Source organism: Chlorocebus sabaeus, chromosome 15 (assembly GCF_047675955.1).
Source record: "Chlorocebus sabaeus isolate Y175 chromosome 15, mChlSab1.0.hap1, whole genome shotgun sequence".
Lineage (NCBI taxonomy): Eukaryota > Metazoa > Chordata > Mammalia > Primates > Cercopithecidae > Chlorocebus > Chlorocebus sabaeus.
Window position 1 is genome coordinate 618,389 of NC_132918.1, and position 22,490 is coordinate 640,878.

The 22,490-nt window shown below is 37.4% G+C and overlaps 1 protein-coding gene across 3 annotated transcripts in view; it reads left to right on the forward strand.

The window, feature by feature from the left end:
* Nucleotides 1-22,490, forward strand: part of SCN11A (sodium voltage-gated channel alpha subunit 11) — a 210,005-nt gene that overhangs the window by 139,582 nt on the left and 47,933 nt on the right. For all 3 annotated transcript variants that reach the window (XM_037988429.2, XM_007971729.3, XM_037988430.2), the window contains 5 exons: nucleotides 466-595; nucleotides 1,693-1,931; nucleotides 5,808-5,987; nucleotides 8,665-9,045; nucleotides 10,742-11,173. In XM_037988429.2, the coding sequence (XP_037844357.1) occupies nucleotides 466-595; nucleotides 1,693-1,931; nucleotides 5,808-5,987; nucleotides 8,665-9,045; nucleotides 10,742-11,173 (1,362 nt within the window). The remainder of the gene's footprint in view (nucleotides 1-465; nucleotides 596-1,692; nucleotides 1,932-5,807; nucleotides 5,988-8,664; nucleotides 9,046-10,741; nucleotides 11,174-22,490) is intronic.

The following is a 22,490-nucleotide window of genomic DNA, read 5'->3' on the forward strand; positions in this document are numbered from 1 at the left end:
TTAAAAATCAGTGTAGGCAGTTGTTCACTTCACAACTGGAGCCAGCACTTCACAATCTGGCTCCAGTCCACCTTTCTAAATTTATACCTCACTTCTGCCCCTTTAAACATTGTTTTCAAATTGGATTCTATATTGCTTTCATACCCTGAACCATTGCTTACTAGTTTTTGTAAAATTTTGTTTGCTCTTTGTTGGAAGTGAATAAAACACAGAGAAAGTAAAATCTCTGTAGATAGGACCCTAGAAATGTGCATGCATAGGAAATATGAATGATCAAACCAGCTTTCTCTTATCTGTTAAAAATGAAATAAGAAAACTGAATATTTGGCATGCTGTAAAACAAGGTGAGTAGACCTATAGAAAATGTTGAGCACTTTTGTTATATGTAGCATTGGAACAAAGTAGTTAAGTTTTGAGGAGAGGCAACCCCAGTCTTTAGAAGGTATGCCATGCCTTCTCTTACAGCCACAGCTCCTAGAGCAAACCAAACGACTGTCCCAGAATCTATCACTGGATCACTTTGATGAGCATAGAGATCCTCTCCAAAGGCAGAGAGCACTGAGTGCTGTCAGCATCCTCACCATCACCATGAAGGGTAAGTTCTACCTTCCAATCCAAGGGAAAGCCTACTTCAATGATGTCCTTCCATTCTTCTTCTTCCCAATCCCCTAGAAGCCCTCTGCAAAGGAGGCTGTTTTGGAACCAACCCACTCTACTGTCCTGCAAAGAGTGACTTTCTTTGCTCCTTTGGAGCAAGTAAACAAAGTGACTCACAAGAAACAGACCTTTCTTGAGGGCCCACTCTAAACTGGCACTTGGATAGTGGTGAAGCTGGCTAGACTTGGGATAGGACTTCAGACCAAATGCGTAAACAGGGCCTCACAACCAGGCCAGGGAGTCACAAGAGATCCAAGTGACAACAATAGTCAGTCAAAGAACAGAAGACCTTGGAGTCTCCAGGAGGTGGCAGTTGTTATTGAAGTTAGAGTCAGAAACCCCACATGGGCAATAGAAGACCTGTGTAGATAGGCTGGAACCATCTGACGGACCAGATTAACAGCAGGTAACAGGACCCCACCCCAGAGGTTGGTGTTCAGGAGCAGAATCAAGTCCCTCACTTTTAAGCCTACTGCATCATCTCCTTTGCCCTGCATGTGTCCCTGCAGTGGTGCCAGGGAAATCAGTGGTGCCAGGGAAATCAGTGGTGTCAGGGAAATCAGGGGTGGTCTGAACTCAACTAGTGGATAGAGCCCCTTTTACTGTTTCGGTGCTTACAGATGCCCCTTCCCTTGAGCCCTGGTTGCCCCTTTTGCCTCTGTTACAGCTGACCTTATGGTCTGTCTTGAGTGGATATAACTTGGGCCTGTATCTATCTCTCTCTTGGATTCACAGCCAACCAATGTTGACTTCCACATCTATATATCTAACAGCAAAGCCCAGTTCCTGGATGCTCAGTAAGAGTGTAAATATTTGATGGACTTGACTGTGCCGCATGCTAGTTGTATGTGGAATGTTGTCTCTTCTGCACTATGATTGGTGGAAAAACCTTTCTGGCTACACAAATCAAAGTCTTTCACAACTGATCATGTATCAGGAGGCCCTGGGGAAGAGGGAGGAAGGAATGCACTCAGGCAAAGGGCATCTGGATTGCTTCAGAGCTAACTCCTCAACCTCTCGCTCACTCTCCTCCAGAACAAGAAAAATCACAAGAGCCTTGTCTCCCTTGCGGGGAAAACCTGGCATCCAAATACCTCGTGTGGAACTGCTGCCCCCCATGGCTGTGCATTAAGAAGGTCCTGAGAACTGTGATGACTGACCCATTTACTGAGCTGGCCATCACCATCTGCATCATCATCAACACTGTCTTCTTGGCCATGGAGCATCACAAGATGGAGGCCAGTTTTGAGAAGATGTTGAATACAGGGAATTTGGTAACATTATGCTTTTTAAAAATAAAAAACAAATTCCAAACTTTAAAGTATAACTCTTCAAAGTCTAAACATTTTGTGAATGACCTAACCTAACCTAGGTTTTTGGTCCCCTTCAGTGGAGTAGAGGGAAAAGATGGCTGTTACGGTTTTACTTTTACCCAGTTCGTTTCAGAAATTGTCCGTGTGTCCTGAGTTGGCCCTCTGGTATGTTCAGGTATCTCTTTAGTCATTCAGTGGTAAGCCAGATGCAAGCAGACATCCGAAAAGGTCAGCTCTCTGAGATAATCAAGAAAATGTTAACCATATCCAGAGAACCATGGTAATGACTGCTGTGGTCCCAGTGATATGCATATGCCATCATTTGTGACAAAATAATGTAACTACCATTACTAGGTGTTATTCTCCCTGGAAAGATGGATCAGGGCCTGGCAGCTGTGGGAGGTTCACTTTTCTGGGAGGGGTTGTTTCGGGGGTGGTCAGGGTGAGGCGTGGTGAATTTCCAGACTTGAGCCTGCTTCAATATGTTTCTCATTGGATAGATCTAGTCTCAGTTAAATTGGGAAGACTAAGGGGAGCAGACTTTTCAAGGACTGTTCACTTCAGTTTATGGTTCTTGTGGAGGGCATTTTTCTCAAAGAAAAGTTAGTCCCTCGAATATCAGAAACAATAAGTAATTGCCCACCAGATGATCTACCCTAATTAGCTGATGGGTTAATGAGCTAAAAACCTTACCAGAGTATCTAGCCTTTTCTTCTTAAACTTTTGTTTTATTTTTCTAATTTAAAAAATAATAAATGCTGTTTTATTTTTTAAAAATAAAGAAAAATATAAATAAGGGAAATAGAATAAACTCATGTCCCATGTACCTACTGACAAAGATGATCATTTTTAGCACTGCAGAATATTTCCAAGCAGTATGTAAGCATGTGTGTATGTATGTATTTTTATTTAGTTTTTTTCTCCTTTTTTGGTATATTTTTTGTTTGTGATGTCTTTTTACATGTCTTTAAAAAAATTGTTTTACATTGTTAAGAACCCACTGCGGCCAGGCACAGTGGCTCACACCTGTTATCCCAGCACTTTGGGAGGCTGAGGCGGGCGGATCATGAGGTCAGGAGATCGAGACCATCCTGGCTAACATGGTGAAACCCCGTCTCTACTAAAAATACAAAAAATTAGCCGGGCGTGGTGGTGGGCACCTGTAGTCCCAACTACTCGGGAGGCTGAGGCAGGAAAATGGCATGAACCCGGGAGGCGGATCTTGCAGTGAGCCGAGATTGTGCCACTGCACTCCAGCCTGGGTGACAGAGCGAGATTCCATCTCAAAAAAAAAAAACAAAAAACAAAAAAACAAAAAACAAAAACCCACTGCACCTATTGAATTATTGAATCAGTTCATTCACAGAGCACTTTTATGCATCAAGTTTACGACAGTGTGGAACTAGAGGCAGGTCCTGTCATCCTCAGTCCCACATCCCTCCACAAGGAGCAGCGATACAGTGGAACTGTAGTATGAAACCAGGGTGGTTCTCCTCACAGGCAGTCTGCACATAACACATAAATTCCTTTCTCCATGCTGCCTTTGGGAATAAATGCCTTGTGGGTGTGAACGGGTTACACTAGATTCCATGCTGCTTGACAAACCTAACACATAGTTCCTGGTAACAGATCAGGGTCTCCTGGCCATGTATTCAGCAATCCTCTGCTGAGGCATCCCAGAAATGAGCTGAACTTGTTTCAGTTGAAGGCAGAAAGCTGTGTCCACAGGGGTATGGTCAGCAGACTCCACCTTTCAGCACCTCCTGGTGGAATGGAGCTACTGAATACGTTCTAGAGAATACTCAAAAATCCAGAGTCATCTCCATGGACCGGGCTTTCCAACTGCAAAGGGGATTGTTTTCATCTGCTGGTCCAAATTTAGAAAACGAGAAATACCCCCATCTCAGATTTCCCACTGACTAGACATCCTGAGTGTGGAGGTGAAGCTACATTTTGCAGTTGGAAACTGAGTGATTGACATTCTTCTTCATCTCCTCCAGAGCAGGAGGAGCCACAGGACCACAGGGACGTTGTTGTTTTTCAACTACACAAGCAGCAGCTGCACCCTAGCTCCTAAAAGCTGGCAGGAAATATGTAGAACCATATACATAGCTTGTGTTTCCATTCCATGTGCCTACTCCCTGGATATACAATACCAAAATGGCAGCCACACTATGTATCGCTCCCATGGTAGTAGTGGTGGTGAGAAGCCTTGGACTCCTGAGTTCCAAGGAACATATCAAAACTTCCCTCCTCTAATATATGGGCCAGGATTAAGTCACTCTGTGGAGTTCTGCAGGACAGGACTAGAAAATTAACTCTCTAGGATAGAGATTGCTCTAATCGGAGGGATATACTGAATGCCAAGAAGACATAAAGAAAAATTGGATTGAATTGACAAAACTGATGGTCCCAAGGTATCTGGGGATGCTGTAGAGCTTGATGCCTAAAGCCTAAAGAAGATACAAGGAGGAGGAGTGAGTCAAAAGAGGTGGGGATGACTACACAATTATCTAGGACAGGCATCACTGAATGCTTTTAGATACTGGTGGTGGCATTGAGCAGGAGTAGATAGCAGTATTTAAAGGGGGAATATGAAAATAAACTTGAATTTTCTTTGTAACTCTTGATTTATTTTTTATTTTTCTACCCTGGATTTATCTTTGCTATCCTTTTGTCTTTAACTTGTGCCATTTTATTTTAGGCATTTTAAAAAATAGATAGTAAATCATTGAATCATTTATAAAAACAGATTATCCATTATTTTTAATAATCGAATTTAGTCATTTATAAGTTCCCCCAGAATTGTAGTAGACAGTTTTATAAAAATCTTTGTAAAGACTTTAATCCTTTGAATATTACCTTATTATTTTTATATTCTTGCTTTTTTCATTTCTATTTATTTGTGTTTGTATGTGATAAGACTGTGCTATTTGCTGTGAAGAAATGATTTGCTTTATTTTTTGCAAAGATATGGAAGACAGATTTAGTTTTTAATTGGCTACTACATTCAACATTTTTACAAATTTCTTAAGCCTTATTTATCTGATTATTGAAGACAAAGACAAAACTGTTTTGCCCATGGAAAATACAAAATTCAGTACTTTTTGTAATTCCTGCCTCTCCTTTTTATTCTTTGATATTTTGTTCTGGAAGTGTGAGCCCTGCATTCTGAATGAGTTTTTAGGATTGTATTCTAAATCACTAATTCTTCTTCCAACTGTAACCATAACCAATCTAAAGCTTATCCCATATATTGAGTTGCTCAAAGACAGTTTTTTTGTCCCTGGAAGTGTTTTCTAATTCTATGATCTGTGCCCCTTTTTTGTTTTTATTTTTAATTTTTTTGATCAAGGTGTTGAAATTAGATGGTCAGGTGAACCCCTCCTGGATTCTAGTTTATGGGGGATAGTTACCCTTAGTTTTCAGGGTTATTGTATACATTCCTTCTCTCCCTATTTTAATTGTTTTAATTGGTATTCTAAAGAGAATTCATAGGAGAAATTGCCTGACACTTTCTGTCACCCTGCCATCTACCAGTAATACCACTTTGCTTTATCTTCAACAGAACGAGAAGTAATATTCATTTTCCATTCTGGTGTCTTTGAGCTTGGTTACATTGCTCTGGGCACCATGGAGAGGGATGGAGAGAGGAGCAAAGTCACAGTGAGGTTCATGCTACAACAGTAAATGTTTCTATTGCATGGACTTTAGGGTACAGTGTATCAATCATGAGAATACTTTTCATTTCTTTGTAACCTCTGTACTTCCCTTGGGCCATTCTTAAAAGTGTGTCCCTGCAGCTTCCTTCTCTCATTCTTCTTTGTCCCACTCTAGGTTTTCACTAGCATTTTTATAGCAGAAATGTGCCTAAAAGTCATTGCTCTCGATCCCTACCACTACTTTCGCCGAGGCTGGAACATTTTTGACAGCATTGTTGCTCTTCTGAGTTTTGCAGATGTAATGAACGGTGTATTTCAAAAGAGAAGCTGGCCATTCTTGCGTTCCTTCAGAGTGGTAAGGCACTTTCTTATTTTACTGCATAAACGTAGCCGACTAAGTGGAAAAACAAGCCTTGAGAGAATTCAATGGTTATCTTGGACTAAACTTTAATTTATCTTACTTTAACCCCAGAACCAAAACTGCACTCCTCTTCCTGCACAGATCTTTGATAGCCTTGCAAGTCCCTGGGGGTCTTCGCTTAACTGAACCCTTATACCCTCAGCCCCTTCCTGCCAGAGATGACCCTTTAGGCAACTGGGTACAAAATTGTGTCTCCCAGCGTGGGGACTCTGCTCCTTGCTCTGTGCACAACCCTTCCAACACTCTTTTTTCCCATGGAGCTCTGAGGTAATAAATAAATAAGGGAAAATATTCCTATCTCTCCGGTCATATTGGGCTCACCGAGGGTGGGTGAAGACTGTAGAATGCATGGGAGGAATGTAGAGGAGCTGATGGCAGGTGCTATCTCACAAGTTTCCTTCCCACTGCTGCCAGTGCCACATTCGTGTTCTGTAGTCTTTGCCCTCTGTGCAGTTTGGAAGCATTCTGGAAACCTTTACAGAGTGCCTAATACAAACTGACATGAGGGAAGGAACAAAGATGAGGAAATCACTGTCTTTCAGAAGTTTGCAGCACAGGAGTGATACAAGACTGGGCTACGTGCACAGTACAGTGTGACAGAGTCCAGGAAAGGTATAGACAGAGGACTACAGATAAATCCAATCTGAGAGGGGAAACTAGAAAACCTCCAAGGTGGGATTTTGTCCCCTTTCAAAGATATTTACCTTTTCTTTTTTAGACAGGATTTCTAAGCCTATAGAGTAAGATACTTAATTCAGTTACCTAAGTGTACATTTTATATTTTTTATACTTGGGATATAGTAAGAGGTTACACTGCTCAAAGTCAAGTGTTATTAAGCGTTTCTACTAATGTTTTATTAGCACTCAGGTAAGCAAAATTGCGTTTGCTTTATCATTGTTTAGGCTTATTACAGCCAGGCTCTAATGTACGGAAGTCTGTGGCATTGTCTCTGTATGCGAATGGAACCACAGTTTCTTCCTGGGATGCTCCTAGCTCCCCTTTGAGCAGACAATGACAGTCCTCTTCAAGCAGAAGCCTTACTGACCTACAATATTTCCATCCCCAAATAGGGGATGTGCTTAACAAAATTGTACTTTGGAGTAAAACCGTCAGTTTACATCAAAAGTTAATATAAGAAACAACCTATAAAACAAGTTGTTATGTTTTCTCTAATGTTTCCTATAAAGTCTATGAAGATATAGGATAAAATTTATCTTTGGAAAAAGTATACAAGTCTTGAATAGCTGGTTGCCTTTTCTCTCCTGACTACAAATGTCATATTACTGTAATCATTCTTATGAGGCTTAGATTCAAACTCGTGGCCTGAATTATATAATGCAGAAGTTAGCAAACTTTCTCTGTAAAGGGCCAGATGGTAAATGTTTTCAGCCTTACAGGCTATGTGGTCTGTGTTGCAACCATTACGCTTTGCCATTGTAGCATAAAAGAAGCCATAGACTTTCAAAAACCAATGAGCATGGCTATGTTCCAATAAACTTTATGGATACTGAAACTTGAACTTCACATGATTTTAATGCATCATGAAATATCCTTTTGATTATTGTCATTTTCTTTTTTGAGACAGAGTTTGGCTCTGTCGCCCCGGCTGTAGTGCAGTGGCGTGATCTCAGCTCACTGCAACTTCTGCCTCCCAGGCTCAAGCCATCCTCCCTCCTCAGCCTCCTGAGTAGCTGGGACTACAGATGTACGCCACCACGCCTGGCTAATTTTTGTATTTTTTGTAGACATGGTGTTTCACCATGTTGCCCAGGCTGTTCTTGAACTCTCTGGTGCTCAAGTGATCACCCACCTCAACCTTCCAAAGTGCTGGGATTGTAGGTGTGAGCCACTGTGCCTGGCCTGATCATTTTTCAATCATTTAAATGTGGAAAAGTATTCCTGTCTCTGAGGTCATACAAAAATAGGCAATGGACTGGATTTGGCTCTCAGACCAGAGTTTGCTGACACTTGGTATATTATATAGAATTCCAAAACATTCATTTTATATAACAATTATGTAGCTCAGTCACCATGCTGATCCTAAAGTTCTTATGATTAAAAAACTGAGACAAAATATTTCCGTGTGTGTGTGTGTGTGTGTGTATGTGTGTGTGTGTGTGTGTGATGGAGTCTTGCTCAGTCTCCAGGCTAGAATGCAACGGTACAATCTTGGCTCACTGCAACCTCTGACTCCCAGGTTCAAGCGATTCCCCTGCCTCAGCCTCCCGAGTAGCTGGGACTACAGGCATGCGCCATCATGTCCGGCTAATTTTTTCATATTTTAGTAGAGATGAGATTTCACCATGTTGGCCAGGATGGTCTCAATCTACTGACCTTGTGATCCACCCGCCTTGGCCTCCCAAAGTGCTGGGATTACCGGTGTGAGCCACTGTGTCCAGCCAATATTTCCATTTTCAAATAAGAAAGTAGATACAGGTGAGCATTAGATTATGACAGAGAGTAGATGGCTATGTTCAGGATGGATTTAACTTTGAGAAGAGTTTTGGATGTCATAAGTTTGGGTATGTGTCATTTGCTTTATAGATGAACAGATGGAATTTGCCCTTAACTGACTTTTCTTCCATTTTTGTTTGTTATCTTTTTCTACAGCTCAGGGTCTTCAAGTTAGCCAAATCCTGGCCAACTTTGAACACACTAATTAAGATAATCGGCAACTCTGTCGGAGCCCTTGGAAGCCTGACTGTGGTCCTGGTCATTGTGATCTTTATTTTCTCAGTAGTTGGCATGCAGCTTTTTGGCCATAGCTTCAATTCTCAAAAGAGTACAAAACTCTGTAACCCGACAGGCCCGACAGTCTCATGTTTACGGCACTGGCACATGGGGGATTTCTGGCACTCCTTCCTAGTGGTGTTCCGCATCCTCTGCGGGGAATGGATCGAAAATATGTGGGAATGTATGCAGGAAGCGAATGCATCGTCATCATTGTGTGTTATTGTCTTCATATTGATCACGGTGATAGGAAAACTTGTGGTATGTTTCTTAGATTTTTTTCAAAAAAATAAAAGACCCTACATGCCTCTCAAATGCATTACTTCATTTGCAAAACTTTACTAGTAAAAATTATTATTCTCAATATAATGCCAAATAAATATTTGAAATATTCATTCAAATTTTGTTTGAAAAAAGTATGATAAGCATGAAAAAAACCTATTTGACACATACTACTCATTTGACTGATGCCCCAAAATTTATTTTATTCCGGATGATTCTTCTAAGACAATAGTATTCTCTTCCCCAGTGATTGGCTGAAGTAGGAGTTTGTGAGTTCATATGGTCAATAGGATGTAAAGAGATGTCCACTGGAGAAACTTGGGAACAATCTTTTGTTCTTAAGAGATATATGTTTAAAAAAATGACGCTTTTACTTCCTCTGGACTTTTTAATGACTGTGACCCCTGGAAAAGCCAGATCATGAGCTTGGAACTGTGGTGGAATTGCCCATAGGAATTTGGATCTGACATCCAGGACTGCTGTGCAATCCTCTCCTGTTTGCACAAATTGAGAGACGGTATACTTTGTGCAGTTTCTTTAGGTCCTGTCCCCCTAACTTCAATGAGGTAACGGTGCCTAGCCAGAGGGGCTTGAACCAAACCTGCAAGCATTATGCAACCATGAGAAGAGCCAGCCTAAAACAAAGCCAATACTGAGGCAGATAGAGTAAAAAGAGAGAACAAACCTGTATTCGTGTCATAATTGGCCCCCTGTTCTATTTTCAAACTTCTTGTTATGCACAGTTTTTTGTTGTATAAGCTGGCTTGAGTGTGTTACTTGCAACTGGAAGCATAGATATTTATGAGGAGGCTAATTAAGTGCACTTCATTGCCTTACTGCACAAGATCTTCAGGATCAAGTTGGGGCTATAGCGCAATATAATTAACTCTCTACACATGATAGCTTTATCCTAAGTACCTAATAAATGGTGTACCTAGACAGTAAGTGATACATACAAAAGCTCAGAAGAACAGGGCATCACCAGTGGGAGTGGGAGGAGAGCACTGAGAAAGGATTTGTGGAAGATTACAGAACTTGAAAAGACCACTTACAAGATAAGGAGAACTTAGACAGATAGAGGAGAGCTTAAGCAAAGATCCAGAGATGGGAATTCTCACAGTGCAGCTGAGGAACTGTGACTAGACCCATTCACACCCACCGGGCACTTCTCTCCAAAGGCTGTCTATTGCTGAGTTGAAGAGAGCCACAAACAAAGGAATTTGAGGAGGTAAAGACGATGAATTAGAGGGTGTGTAATTATGAGCAAAGAACCCAGGTAGGAAGCTATTGGGATAACATGAATTTGAAGTGATATGTGGTTCAACAGAAGAGTTGCATATTTGGTCCAACCCCGTTGGCTTGGCCTCATACATTACTAAGGTTAGGGCAACAGGACCTAAAGAAACTGTAAAGTACATCATCTCACAAATATGCAAATAAGAAAGGACTGTACATTGGGCTTGAATATCAGATTCATCTCCTTGTGGGAAATTCCAGGAAAAATCAAAGCTCACTATCCAGCTGTTCCTCAAGAAACGTACACTCTTAATTTTGCCATATGGTTATCCCATTCTGCTTTACCTTGGTGAGGGTCTACTCATCCATGTTCTTTATATGTAGGGAAAGTGGACTTTGCTAAACTTTTCTTTCTTCTTGCTACCCACCCCATTCCCAGGTGCTCAACCTCTTCATTGCCTTACTGCTCAATTCCTTTAGCAATGAGGAAAGAAATGGAAACTTAGAAGGAGAGGCCAGGAAAACTAAAGTCCAGTTAGCACTGGATCGATTCCGCCGGGCTTTTTGTTTTGTGAGACACACTCTTGAGCATTTCTGTCACAAGTGGTGCAGGAAGCAAAAGTTACCAAAGCAAAAAGAGGTGACAGGAGGCTGTGCTGCACAAAGCAAAGATATCATTCCCCTGGTCACAGAGATGAAAAGGGGCTCAGAGACCCAGGAGGAGCTTGGTATACTAACCTCTGTGCCAAAGACCTCGGGCATCAGGCATGACTGGACTTGGTTGGCGCCACTTGCAGAGGAGGAAGATGATGCTGAATTTTCTGGTGAAGATAATGCACAGCCCATCACACAACCTGAGGCAGAACAACAGGTATGAAGGTTCACACATTCACACACAGACTTAAAGGTCATACAAAGCTGGAGTTGCCTGCCCTTTTCTAGGCACTATGCAAGGATAATAAGGGTACAAAATGTGGCTGCCCTTTGATACCCACGTGCAGGTTCTTTATTGTGGTCCTGCAAGTGTGGCACAGATAGGAGGTGTCAGAAGATTTCAGAGGGGAGCAAAATCAGAATGGGCTGGGATGACAGGGGGAGTTCCTTTGGTTGAACCCTACAAGAAATGTAGAATTTGGATTGGCTGAAAAGTGAGGAGAAGGGATTTGGGAAGTAAACTGAATCGCATGTTTTGTTTGTTGGTTGGTTTGTCTTTTTTTTTAAAAAAAAAGGCAGTGCTGGGAACAACCTCAGTTTCTGCAGAGACCAATCTTGTGGGTGAGGAGTGGTGGGAGATGGGGGCTGTCAGGGAGCGTGAGGGCAATGGATACTGTATTAGTCTGTCCAGGCTGCTATAACAAAATATCATAGACTGGGTAACTTCTAAGCAACAGAAATTTATTTCTTGCGGCTCTGAAGCCTGGGAAGTTTCAGATCAAGGCAGCAACAGATTTGATGTCTGGGGAGGGCCCATTTACTGACTCATAGACAGCACCTTCTCGCTGTGCTCATATAATGGAGGAGTGAACAACTTCCCCTGGGCCTATTTTATGAGCACATTAATAGAAATCCACACATCTTAATGCTATCATCTTGGGGGTTAGGATTTCAGTATACGAAAATTGTGAGGAGCGGGCAGAAACATTCCAACCTTAAAAAATGCATAAAATAAACAACAAGGGACTTGTTCTGGATGCAGCAGGGGCTGTCTGTGTACTTGTTTCCTACCATGGTTGTGACATACTGCATTCCCACCAGCAACCTATGGGCATTCCATTGGCTCTGCATCCTGGCCAGTGTTTTTGTTGTCAGCCTTTTAAATTTTAACCATTCTAGTGGTTTTGTAGTGGTATCTAACTGTGGTTTTAATTCTAATTTCACCGACAAATAATGATATTGTATTGCTTTTTATTTACATTTTTGTCATTTGTATACTTCATTGGCGAAGTGTCTATCGCGCATTTTTATTAAGGGATTTGTCTTCCCATTATTGAATTGTAAGGCGACTTTCCCCACCCTTTTTGGCACCAGGGACCAATTTCATAGAAGACAATTCTTCCATGGATCAGGGTGGAGGGAGAATGGTTTTGGGACGATTCAAGTGCATTACATTTATTGTGCACTCTATTTCTATTATTATTACATTGTAATATACAATGAAATAATTATACAACTCACCATAATGTAGAATCCGTGGGAGCTTGTTTTCCAGCAATTAGATAGTCCCATCTGGGGGTGATGGCGACAGTGACAGATCATCAGCCACCAGATTCTCATATGGAGCACGCAACCCAGATCCCTTCCATGTGTAGTTCACAGTAGGTTCGTGCTCCTCTAAGAATCTAACGCCACCACTGATCTGATGGGAGGCGAAGGTCCGGCAGTAATGCGAGCAATGGGGAGTGGCTGTAAATACAGATGAAGCTTTGCTCACTCACCAGTCACTTACCTCCTGCTGTGTGGTCTGGTTCCTAGCAGGCCACAGACAGGTACTGGTCTCTGGCCTGGGGGTTGGGGACCCCTGTTGTAAAGAATAATTGTGTATTCTGAACACAAGTCCTTTTTCTGACATGTATATTTCACATATTTCCTACCAGTCTGTGGCTTGCATTTATTTTCTTAAGGGTATTTTTCAATGAGTATAAAGTTTTCATTTTGATAATATATAATTTAACAAAATTTATCCTATGGTTCATGTGTTTTGTTTTCATTCTAAGAAATCTTTGCATAACCTAAACTCACAAAGGTTTTCTCACATGTTTTCTTTTAGAGTTTTACAGGTTTAACTCTCAGGTTCAAGTCCATGATCCATTTCAATTTAATGTTTGTGTATGGTGTGAGTTGAGGTATTGTTTTTCCTATATATGTATCCAGTGATTTCAGCCATATATTGAAAAGACTACTCTTTCCCCATTGAATTAACTTGGTATTTTTGTAAAAAAAAAGCAATTGGCCATATATGCATAGGTCTATTTCTGAAATACTACTTCTGTTTCATTGATTTATATATCTGTCTTTATATGAATACCACACTGTCTTGATTGCTGTAGATTTATATTAGATTTTGAAAGCAAGATGTGTAACTTTGTTCTTTATTAAATTTGTTTTGTGTAGGTTCTTTGCATTTTTGTATGCATTTTAGAATCAACTTATCAAATTTTCACAAAAAAATTGCTGGAATTTTGTTTGGGACTGCATTGAATATATGGATCATTTTGTAGATAATTGGCATCTTACCAAAAATGAGTGTCCTGATTCATGAACATGTCTACCTCTCTACTTATTTAGATGTTCTTTAATATCTCTTAGCAATGTTTTATGATTTTCATTGTACAAGTCTTGACATATTTTGTTAAATTTGTACTGAAGTAGTTAATGTTTTTCATACTATTGTAAATGTAATTTTAAGATATTTTAATTTCCATATGTTTTTAGCTAGTATAATGAAATTGTCTTTTGTCTATTGACCTTGTGTCTTCAAACCTTGGAAAACTGACTTATTAATTCTAAATCATTTTGTGTAGATTGAGTAGAATTTTCTATTTATACAGTTTTTTTTACCGGAAGAGAAAAACCATTTTACTTCTCCTTTAAAAAAAATCTATATTTTTTTCTTCCTTTATTACACTGGCTAGGATCTATAGTATAATCTTTAACAGGATTGGTGAGACAGGCTATATTGCCTAGCTCTTAATCTTAGATAGAAAGCATAATCTTTCACTATTAAACAAGATTTTAGTTGAGGAAGTTCCTTTTATTCCTAGTTGTTGAGAGTTTTATTTTTAATTACAAAAATATGTTGAATTTCTGAAATGCATTTTCTGCAGGTATTAAGATGATCATTGTGTTTTTTTTTTTAATTTATTTTTTATTATTATACTTTTAAGTTCTAGGGTACATGTGCATAATGTGCAGGTTTTTTCTTATTTATTTTGAACGTTAAATCACCTATGCATTCCTTAGATTATCCCTACTTGGTTACAGCACATTATCCTTTATATATATCTAGATTCAATTTGCTAATATTTTGTTAAGCATTTTGCAGGCATAGTTTCTCCTTTGTAATGTGTTTGGCTTTGGTATCAGATTAACATGGGCCTCATTAAATGAGTTGAGAAGTCTTCCTCCTTTTCTATTTCTGAGACACTGTGTGTATAACTGGCATTATTTCTTCTATTAATGTTTGATAGAATTTACCAACTATTCATTGAAGTGGGCATAAGTTGTCTTTTTTGGAATTTTTTAAATTATGAATTCAATTTCTTTAATAAATATAGGACTATTCCAGCTTTCTACTTTTTTTGTTCCAATTCAGTTAATATGTATGTTTTAAAAATTAGATAAAGGAATTTATGGGTATAAAGTTGTTTATAGTATTTTCTTATTCTTTTAGTGTTTGTAGAATTTTTATAGTGTCTGTAGAATTCTAGTAGTATCTGTAGTGATGTTTTTCCTCATGCATATTGATAATTTTTATCTTCCTTTCTATTCAATATAGTTAGAAGTTTATCAACTTTATTGATATTTTCAAAGAATCAGCTTTTGGTTTTATTTTTCCTTATTGTTTTTACATGTTTTTATTTTATAGATGGATTCTCTTTTTCTTATTTTTTTCCTTCCTTTTGCTTAGTATGGGTTTAATTTGCTCTTCTTTGTCTGGATTATTAGAGTGTACACTTCAACCAGGGTCTAGCAAACTACAACCTATGGGCCATTTCTGGCTCACCCCTTGTTTTCTTTTTTAAATAAAGATTTATTGACTCACAGCCATGCTAAATTGTTTACCTATTATCTCTGCTGCTTTAACGCCACAACAACAGAGTTAAATAGTCACAACAGAGACTTCATGGCCTGCAAAACCTAAGATATTTGCTAGTGGGCTCTTTAAGGGTAAAGTTTTTCAACCCCTGGCTTTGATTATTGATTTAAGTCTTTTTTTCTTTTTTATTGCAAACATTTAAAACTACAAATTTCTCTTTAAGCACTGCTTTAGCTGCATTCTACTAATTTTGCGATGCTGTATTTTCCTCTTAACTTGGTTAAAAATATATTCTAATTTCTCTTGTGATTTCTGCTTTTGCTCATCTATTATTTATGAGTGTTGTTCAATTTTCAAATAATTGAAGATTCTCCTGATATACTTGTTATTCATTAAAGTTTTATTTTTTTGTGGCCAAATAATATATTTTATATGCTTTAAACCTTTTAAAATTTCTTGAGATATGTTTTATGATTTTTTTGTTTTTTATGTTCCAGCATATAGTCTGACTTGGTGAATGTTCAATATGCAATTGAAAGGAGTATGCACTTTAAAAGAATGATTGGGTGAAGTGCTATATTTGTGTCAATTAGATCAAGTTGGTTGTTAGTGTTGTTCAAGTCTTCTATGTCCTTATTGATTTCCTCTTATTTTCAAATATTAGGATGGCAGTGTTGCAATTTTTAACTGTAGTTGTGAATTTGTTTGTTCCTAATTTTAGTTTTGTTAAGTTTTTTACTTCATGTATTTTGAAGCTCTGTTATAAGGAGAACACATACCTAGGATTGTTAGGTGTTTCCTTTATCCTTATTAAATGTTCCTTTTCATCTCTGATAACATTCTTTATTCTGGAGCCTACTTTGTCTGATATTAATATATCCACTCCAACTTTCTTATGTTTAGTATTTGTATGGTATCGTTTTTCTTCTTTTATTTTAATCTATGGGTGTTTTTATATTTAAAATGCATTTTGTATACACATCATATTGTTAAATCTTGCTTTTCTCTTGCAGGTAATCTTTTTATTTTAGAATAGTTTTAGGTTTACATGAATATTGTATAGTAGAGAGAGTTCCCGTATACTCCACATCCAGTTTCCCTCTCACTAACATTTTACATTGGTATGGTACATTTTTTTACAATTAATGAACCAAGATGAATAATTGTTAACTAAAGTCCATAGTTGATTTATATTTCCTTAGTTTGTATCTAGCACACAGTTTTCCTACCCCAGGAGTCTACTCAGGATACCACATTACATTTAGTTGTCATATCTTCTTAGGCTTCCTCAGTTTTTCAGACATTCCCTGTTTGTGATGACCTTGATATTTTAAAGTGACATTGGACAGGTGTGTTGTAGAATGTACCCCAATTTGGATTTGCTCTAATTTTTCTCATAGATTGAGATTACAGGTTGTAGGGAGAAATACCACAGAGACAAAATGCTCTTCTCATCATATCATATCAAAAGTACATGCTATTACTATTTATATTAACCTTGATCACTTGGCTGAGGTAGTGTTTGTCAGTCTCATCCTGTGTAAACTTACTCTTCTTTACCCCTTTTTCCACACCATACTCTTTGAAAAGTAGTCACTATGTTTAGCACACACGTAATGAATGAAGAGAAATTTTATTTTCTTATCCAGTCTGATAATTGCTGCCTTTTAATTTGAATGCCTGGGTCATTTACATTTAATGTAATTCTTGATACATTTGAATTTGTTTTAACTATTATTTGTTCCCTTACCTCACTTTTCCCTGCCTTATTTTGGATTGAGTATTTTTTCAGTATACTATTTTATCTCCCTTACTGGTTTATTCTGTAGAAACAATTTTTCCACTCACACAACACTTCTGATACCAAATGTGTGGGGTTTCTCCACACCAAGCAACACTCCAACACTCTGGACACTAACTGAGTGTACAACAGTTCAACTCAATTCTTGTTTGGTTCTGGATCTTGGAGAAGAAGCATTCAGTCCGTAACCATTTAAATGTAATGTTGAATATGCCCTTTAGCAAGTTACAGAAATTCCACTCCATTTCTAGTTTGCTGAGTGTTTCTATTACAGTGTTTTCTTTTGTCAAGTGCTTTCTCTAGATGTATTTAGATGATAATGCTTTTGTCCTTATTTCTATTCACTTTTCAGATGTTAAATCAACTTTTCATTCCCAGAATAAATACCACTTGGTCATGGCATATAATCATTTTTATATATTGTTGGGAATTCAGTTTGCTAGTGTTTTGTTAAGAATTTTTTCTTCTATATTTATAAGAGATATTGGTTTATAGTTTATTTTTCTTGTGATGTCATTGTCTGGTATTTATATCAGGGTAATACTGGCCTCAAATATTGCCCACATGAGTTAAGTGTTCCTTCTTCTATCTTTTTCAAGTCTTAGTGAAAATTTGCTATTAATTTTTCTTTAAATGTTTAGTAGAATTGACCAGTAAGGCATTTGGGTCTGGGCTTTTCTTTATGGGAATTTTGGTTTTCAAATATAACTTATTTTTTAGAGCAGTTAAAAATTGAACAGAAGGTACAGAAATTTCCTACATACACCTCCACCCTACATATGAATAGCATCCCCCATTATCAACATTTCCCCCCAGGGTGGTACTTTTGTCATGACTGACAAACCTACTTTGACATGTAATTATCACCCAAAGTCCATAGTTTACATCAGGGTTTAGTTTTGGTATTGTACAGTGTGTAGTTTTAGACAAACGTATAATAAATATATCCACCATTATAGTATTATACAGAGTGGTTTTACTGCTCCAGAAATCCTCTGTGCTCCTCCTATTTATCTCTTCAACTCCCAACCTCTGGCAAACGCTGTCCTTTTTATTGTCTCCATAGTTTTGTCTTTTCCAGAACATGATATTATTGGAATCATATAGTATATAGTCTTTTCAGATTGGCTTTGTTCACTTAGGATTATGCATTTATATTTCCCCCGTGTCTGTGCATTGCTTGATAATTCATTTCTTTTTGTTGCCCTTGTACTTTTTCCTATTTTTGTTTTCCACTTCTTTTCTGCATTTTGTGGTTTAAATCAAACATTTCATATGGTTCCATTTTCTCTTCTTTCTCAGTATATCAGCTTTACTTTTTCTTTTTACTTTTTTTAGTGGTTGTCCTAGAATTTTCAATATACATTTTCAACTGATCCAAGTGCACTTACAAATAACATTACTTCATGGGTAGTGTGCATAGCTTATAATAATAAAATAATCCCAGTTCCTCCCTTACATTCTTTGTATAATTGCAGTCATTTATTTTATTTATTCATTAGTAAAATAACATATTTGAAATATATATTTAAATACATTGTTGTTATTATTACTTTGAACAAAGTGTTATCTGTTAGATAAATTAAGAATAAGAAAAATAAATGTGTTTGTCGGGTGCAGTGGCTCACGCCTATAATCCCAGCACTCTGGGAGGCCAAGGCAGGTGGATCACCTGAGGTCAGGAGTTTGAGACCAGCCTGGCCAACATTGTGAAACCCCGTCTGTACTAAAAATACAAAAATTAGTCAGGCATAGTGGCAGGTGCCTGTAATCCCAGCTACTTAGGAGACTGAGGCGTAAGAATCTCTTGAACCCAGGAGGCGGAGGTTGCAGTGAGCTGAGATTGCTCCATTGCACTCCAGCCTGGGTGACAAGAGTAAAACTCCGTCTCAAAAAAAAAATGTGTTTTTATTTTGCTTCACCTATTATTTAGTCCTTATCTTTCTTTCTTTATGTAGATCTGAGTTTCTGACCTATATCATTTTCCTTACCTCTAAACAACTTCATTTAACATTTCTTACAAGATAGGTAAGGCAGCAAATTTCCTCAACTTCTGTTTGTCTGAGGAAGTATTTCTCCTTCACTTTTAAAGAATAATGTCACAGGGTACAGAATTCTAGGTTGGTGGGTTTTTTCTCTCGGTTCTTTAAATATTTAACTCTCTTGCTTCACTCTTCTTGCTTGCATGATTTCTGACAAGTCAGACATAATTTTTACCTTAGCTCCTGTGTAGGTAAAGTGTTTTCTTCCTCTATCTTCTTTCAGGATTTTTTATCTTTGATTTTCTGTAGTTTAAATATGGTATGTCTGTCTAAGTGTAGTTTTTTGGATCTTTATCTTGCTTAGTCTCTGAGCTTCCTGGATGTGCAGTTTGGTTCTGATATTAAATAGAGGGAAACTCTTGGTCATTATTGTTTCAAATAATTCTTCGATTTCTTTCTTTCTTCTTCTGGTATTGCCATTACATATATCTTATACCTTTTGTAGTTGTCCCACAGTTCTTGAATATCTTGTTCTGGTTTTTAGAAATCTTTTTCTGTTTACTGAAAAGTTTCTGTTTACTGAAAAGTTTTTGATATTTTCATTAAGATATTCTCAAGCTCAGAGATTCTTTCCTTCAGCATGTCCAATATACTGATAAACCCATCAAAGGCATTCTTTATTTCTGTTAAATGTTTTTTATCTCTAGCATTTCTTTTTGGTTTTAGAATTTCCATTTCTCTGTTTACATTGTTAATCTGTTCTTGCATACTGTCTGCCTTATCCATTAGGGTCCTTAGCAGATTAATCATAGTTGTTTTAAATTCCCTGTCTGATAATTCTAACATCCCTGTTATATCTGAGTTTGGTTCTGATGCTTGCTCTGGTTCTTCAAACTGTAGTTTTTGGTTTTTTGTTTTGTTTTTGTTTTGTCTTTTGGTATGCTTTTTAATTATAGCCAGACATGATACACAGAATGAAAGAAACTGCTATGAACAGACCTTTAGTAATGTGGTGAAAAGGAATGGGGGAAGGGGAAGTGTTCTATAGTCCTATGATTAGGTCTCAGTCTCTTGGTGAGCCTGTGCCTCTGGACTATGAACTTTGTAAGTGCTTCTTAGTCTCCCTTAGGTGGGATAGGATGACTAGAGTGGGCTCGAGTTAGGTACTTCTTTTCTTTCACAGGGATGGCTAGAACCAGCTGGAGTTGGGTATTTCCCTTCTCCTAAGTCAATCAGTCTGTGATAAACCCCAGCAGGTTAGGCTCTGGTTGAATCATTTCTCTTGAAGGCAGAACTTGTTGGAAAGAATGCAATCCTGTACCAAACATTAAAATGGTTCCTTTTCCAGTCCCCCTTCAAGCCAGAAGCTTGAAGGGATGTTTCTCTGGTATTCTCAGTGAGAACCTGGGAAAGCTCCAAGAGGTAAACCTCACAAAAGTGTGGTGGCCTCCCTCATGACTGGGTACCCTTGGAGGTTTTTTTTTTTTAATCTCTTAGACATACTGAGCCTTTAGCAATTTGTCAGTTACAGTTCAGGTTTTCCTTACCTGGCACTGGTTCCCATTAAGGTTTTGACTCCGTAAGTTGTGATTCTCTGTATTTGCCTGCATCTCCAGTTTTAAAGACAGTGTTAGCTCTATAACTTCACTTCTCTTACAGATCTAGGAAGAGTTGTTGATTTTTCCATTGTTCATCTGTTTATTTGTTGTTAGGATAGAGTGGCGACTTTCAAGGTTCTTACTTGATGAACCAGAAACCAGAAGTATCTACACAAAGTTTCTATATTACAAATTCAAGCTCTTTACTTGTAGGGCTATTCAGATTTTCTGTTAATTCTGCTTGTTATTTTATATATTTCTATGAATATGTTCATTTCATTGAAGTTATTTAATTTGTTAACATACAATTATTCATAATATTTTCTTACAATCCTTTTGATTTTTGTAAGGTTAATACTAATCCCCTCCCCACCTTTTTAAAAGTAATTTGGATCTTTTTTTTTCATGGCTAGTCTAGTTCACATCTTGTCAATTTTGAAAGTCTTTTCAAATAGCCAACTTTCAGTTTTGTTAATTTTTCTCTAATATTTTTGTACCCTCTATTCATTAATTTCTGTCAAATATTTACTATATCCTTTCTTCTGCTTCCTTTGATTTTACTTTTCTCTTCTTTTTTCTGTGTCTTAAATGAAAGATTAGGCTATTGATTTGAAATTTTTCTTGCCTTTTTATTGTAGGTTTTTTTATAGCTATAAATTTCTAGTCAGTGTTTAGCTGTATCAAATACATTTTATTTTCTATATATTTTATTGTGTTTTTATTTTATCTTATTTTCTAATTCTTATGATTTCTTCTTTGACCCACTGCTTATTTAAAAATGTGTTGTTTAATATTTTTAAATTTCTCAAATTTCTAACTGTTATTAATTTCTAATTTCACTCCATTGTGATCAGAGAACATACTTTGTACAATTTCAGCCCTTTTAAATTTTTGAGGCTTGTTTTGTGGTGTGGTGTATTGTCTATCCTGGAAATGTTCCATTTGTACCTGAGAAGAATGTGTACTCTGCCATTTGGAATTAAGCGTTCTATAGATGTCTGCTAGGTTTAACTGGTATGTAGTTTTGTTCAAATCTTCCATTTCCTGTTGATCTTCTATCTAGTTGTTATTCATTCATTTCTGAAAATGAGGTATTGAGGTCTCCAATGTTTACTGTTGAATTATCTGTTTCTCCCAACAATTATGTCAGTTTTTGCTTCATATATTTTGGGGCTCTTCTGTTAGGTGTATATATGTTTATAAATGCTATATCTTCCCAATATTTTGACTCTTTTATCATTATAAAATGTCCCTCTTCCTCTCTAGTAAGTTTTTTGTTTTTAAATCTATTTTATCTGATGTTAATAGAGTCATCCCAGCTTTTTTTATGGTTGCTGTTTGTGTAACATGTCTTTTTCCATCCTTTCATTTTCGATCTATTTATATCTTTGAATCTAAAATGTGTACTCTGCAGACAGTGTATAATTGGATCTTGTTTTCTCATCTATTCTGGCAATCTCTGCCTTCTGATGGGATTGGTTAACCCATTCATATTTAATGCTATTGTTAACACAGTTTATTTCTCATATTTTCCTCTTTGTCTTCTATATGTCTTCCATGTTTTTTCCTTTATTATTTCTCTACTGCTTCATTTGCATTAAGTGAATATTTTCTAGTGTAACATTTTAATATCTTTAGTTTTTTTTCAAAATCTTTTTGAATTATTTCCTTATTTGGGTGCTCTAAAATTTGATATATACATCTAACTCATCAGAATCTGTCTCAGATTTATATTAATTCCAGTAAGCTATAGAAATATTACTCATATATAGCTCTATTTCCTCTCTCCTCTTTTTGTATTGTTTTTAATTCTACATATTATATTCATATATGTTAAAACCCAAGAAACATTTTTTTATTATTGCTTAATATAACTAGATGTCTACTAAAGGAGCTGAGAAAATTAAAAAAAAATAAGTGTATATTTATAAGATTTACTTTAATAATCTTCTTAGTTACTTTTGGCTCTCTTCATTTGTTCCTGTGAATGTGAGTTACCTGCAGGTGTGATTTTCTTACTCCAATGCAACTTTGCTCCCACCCATATCCTT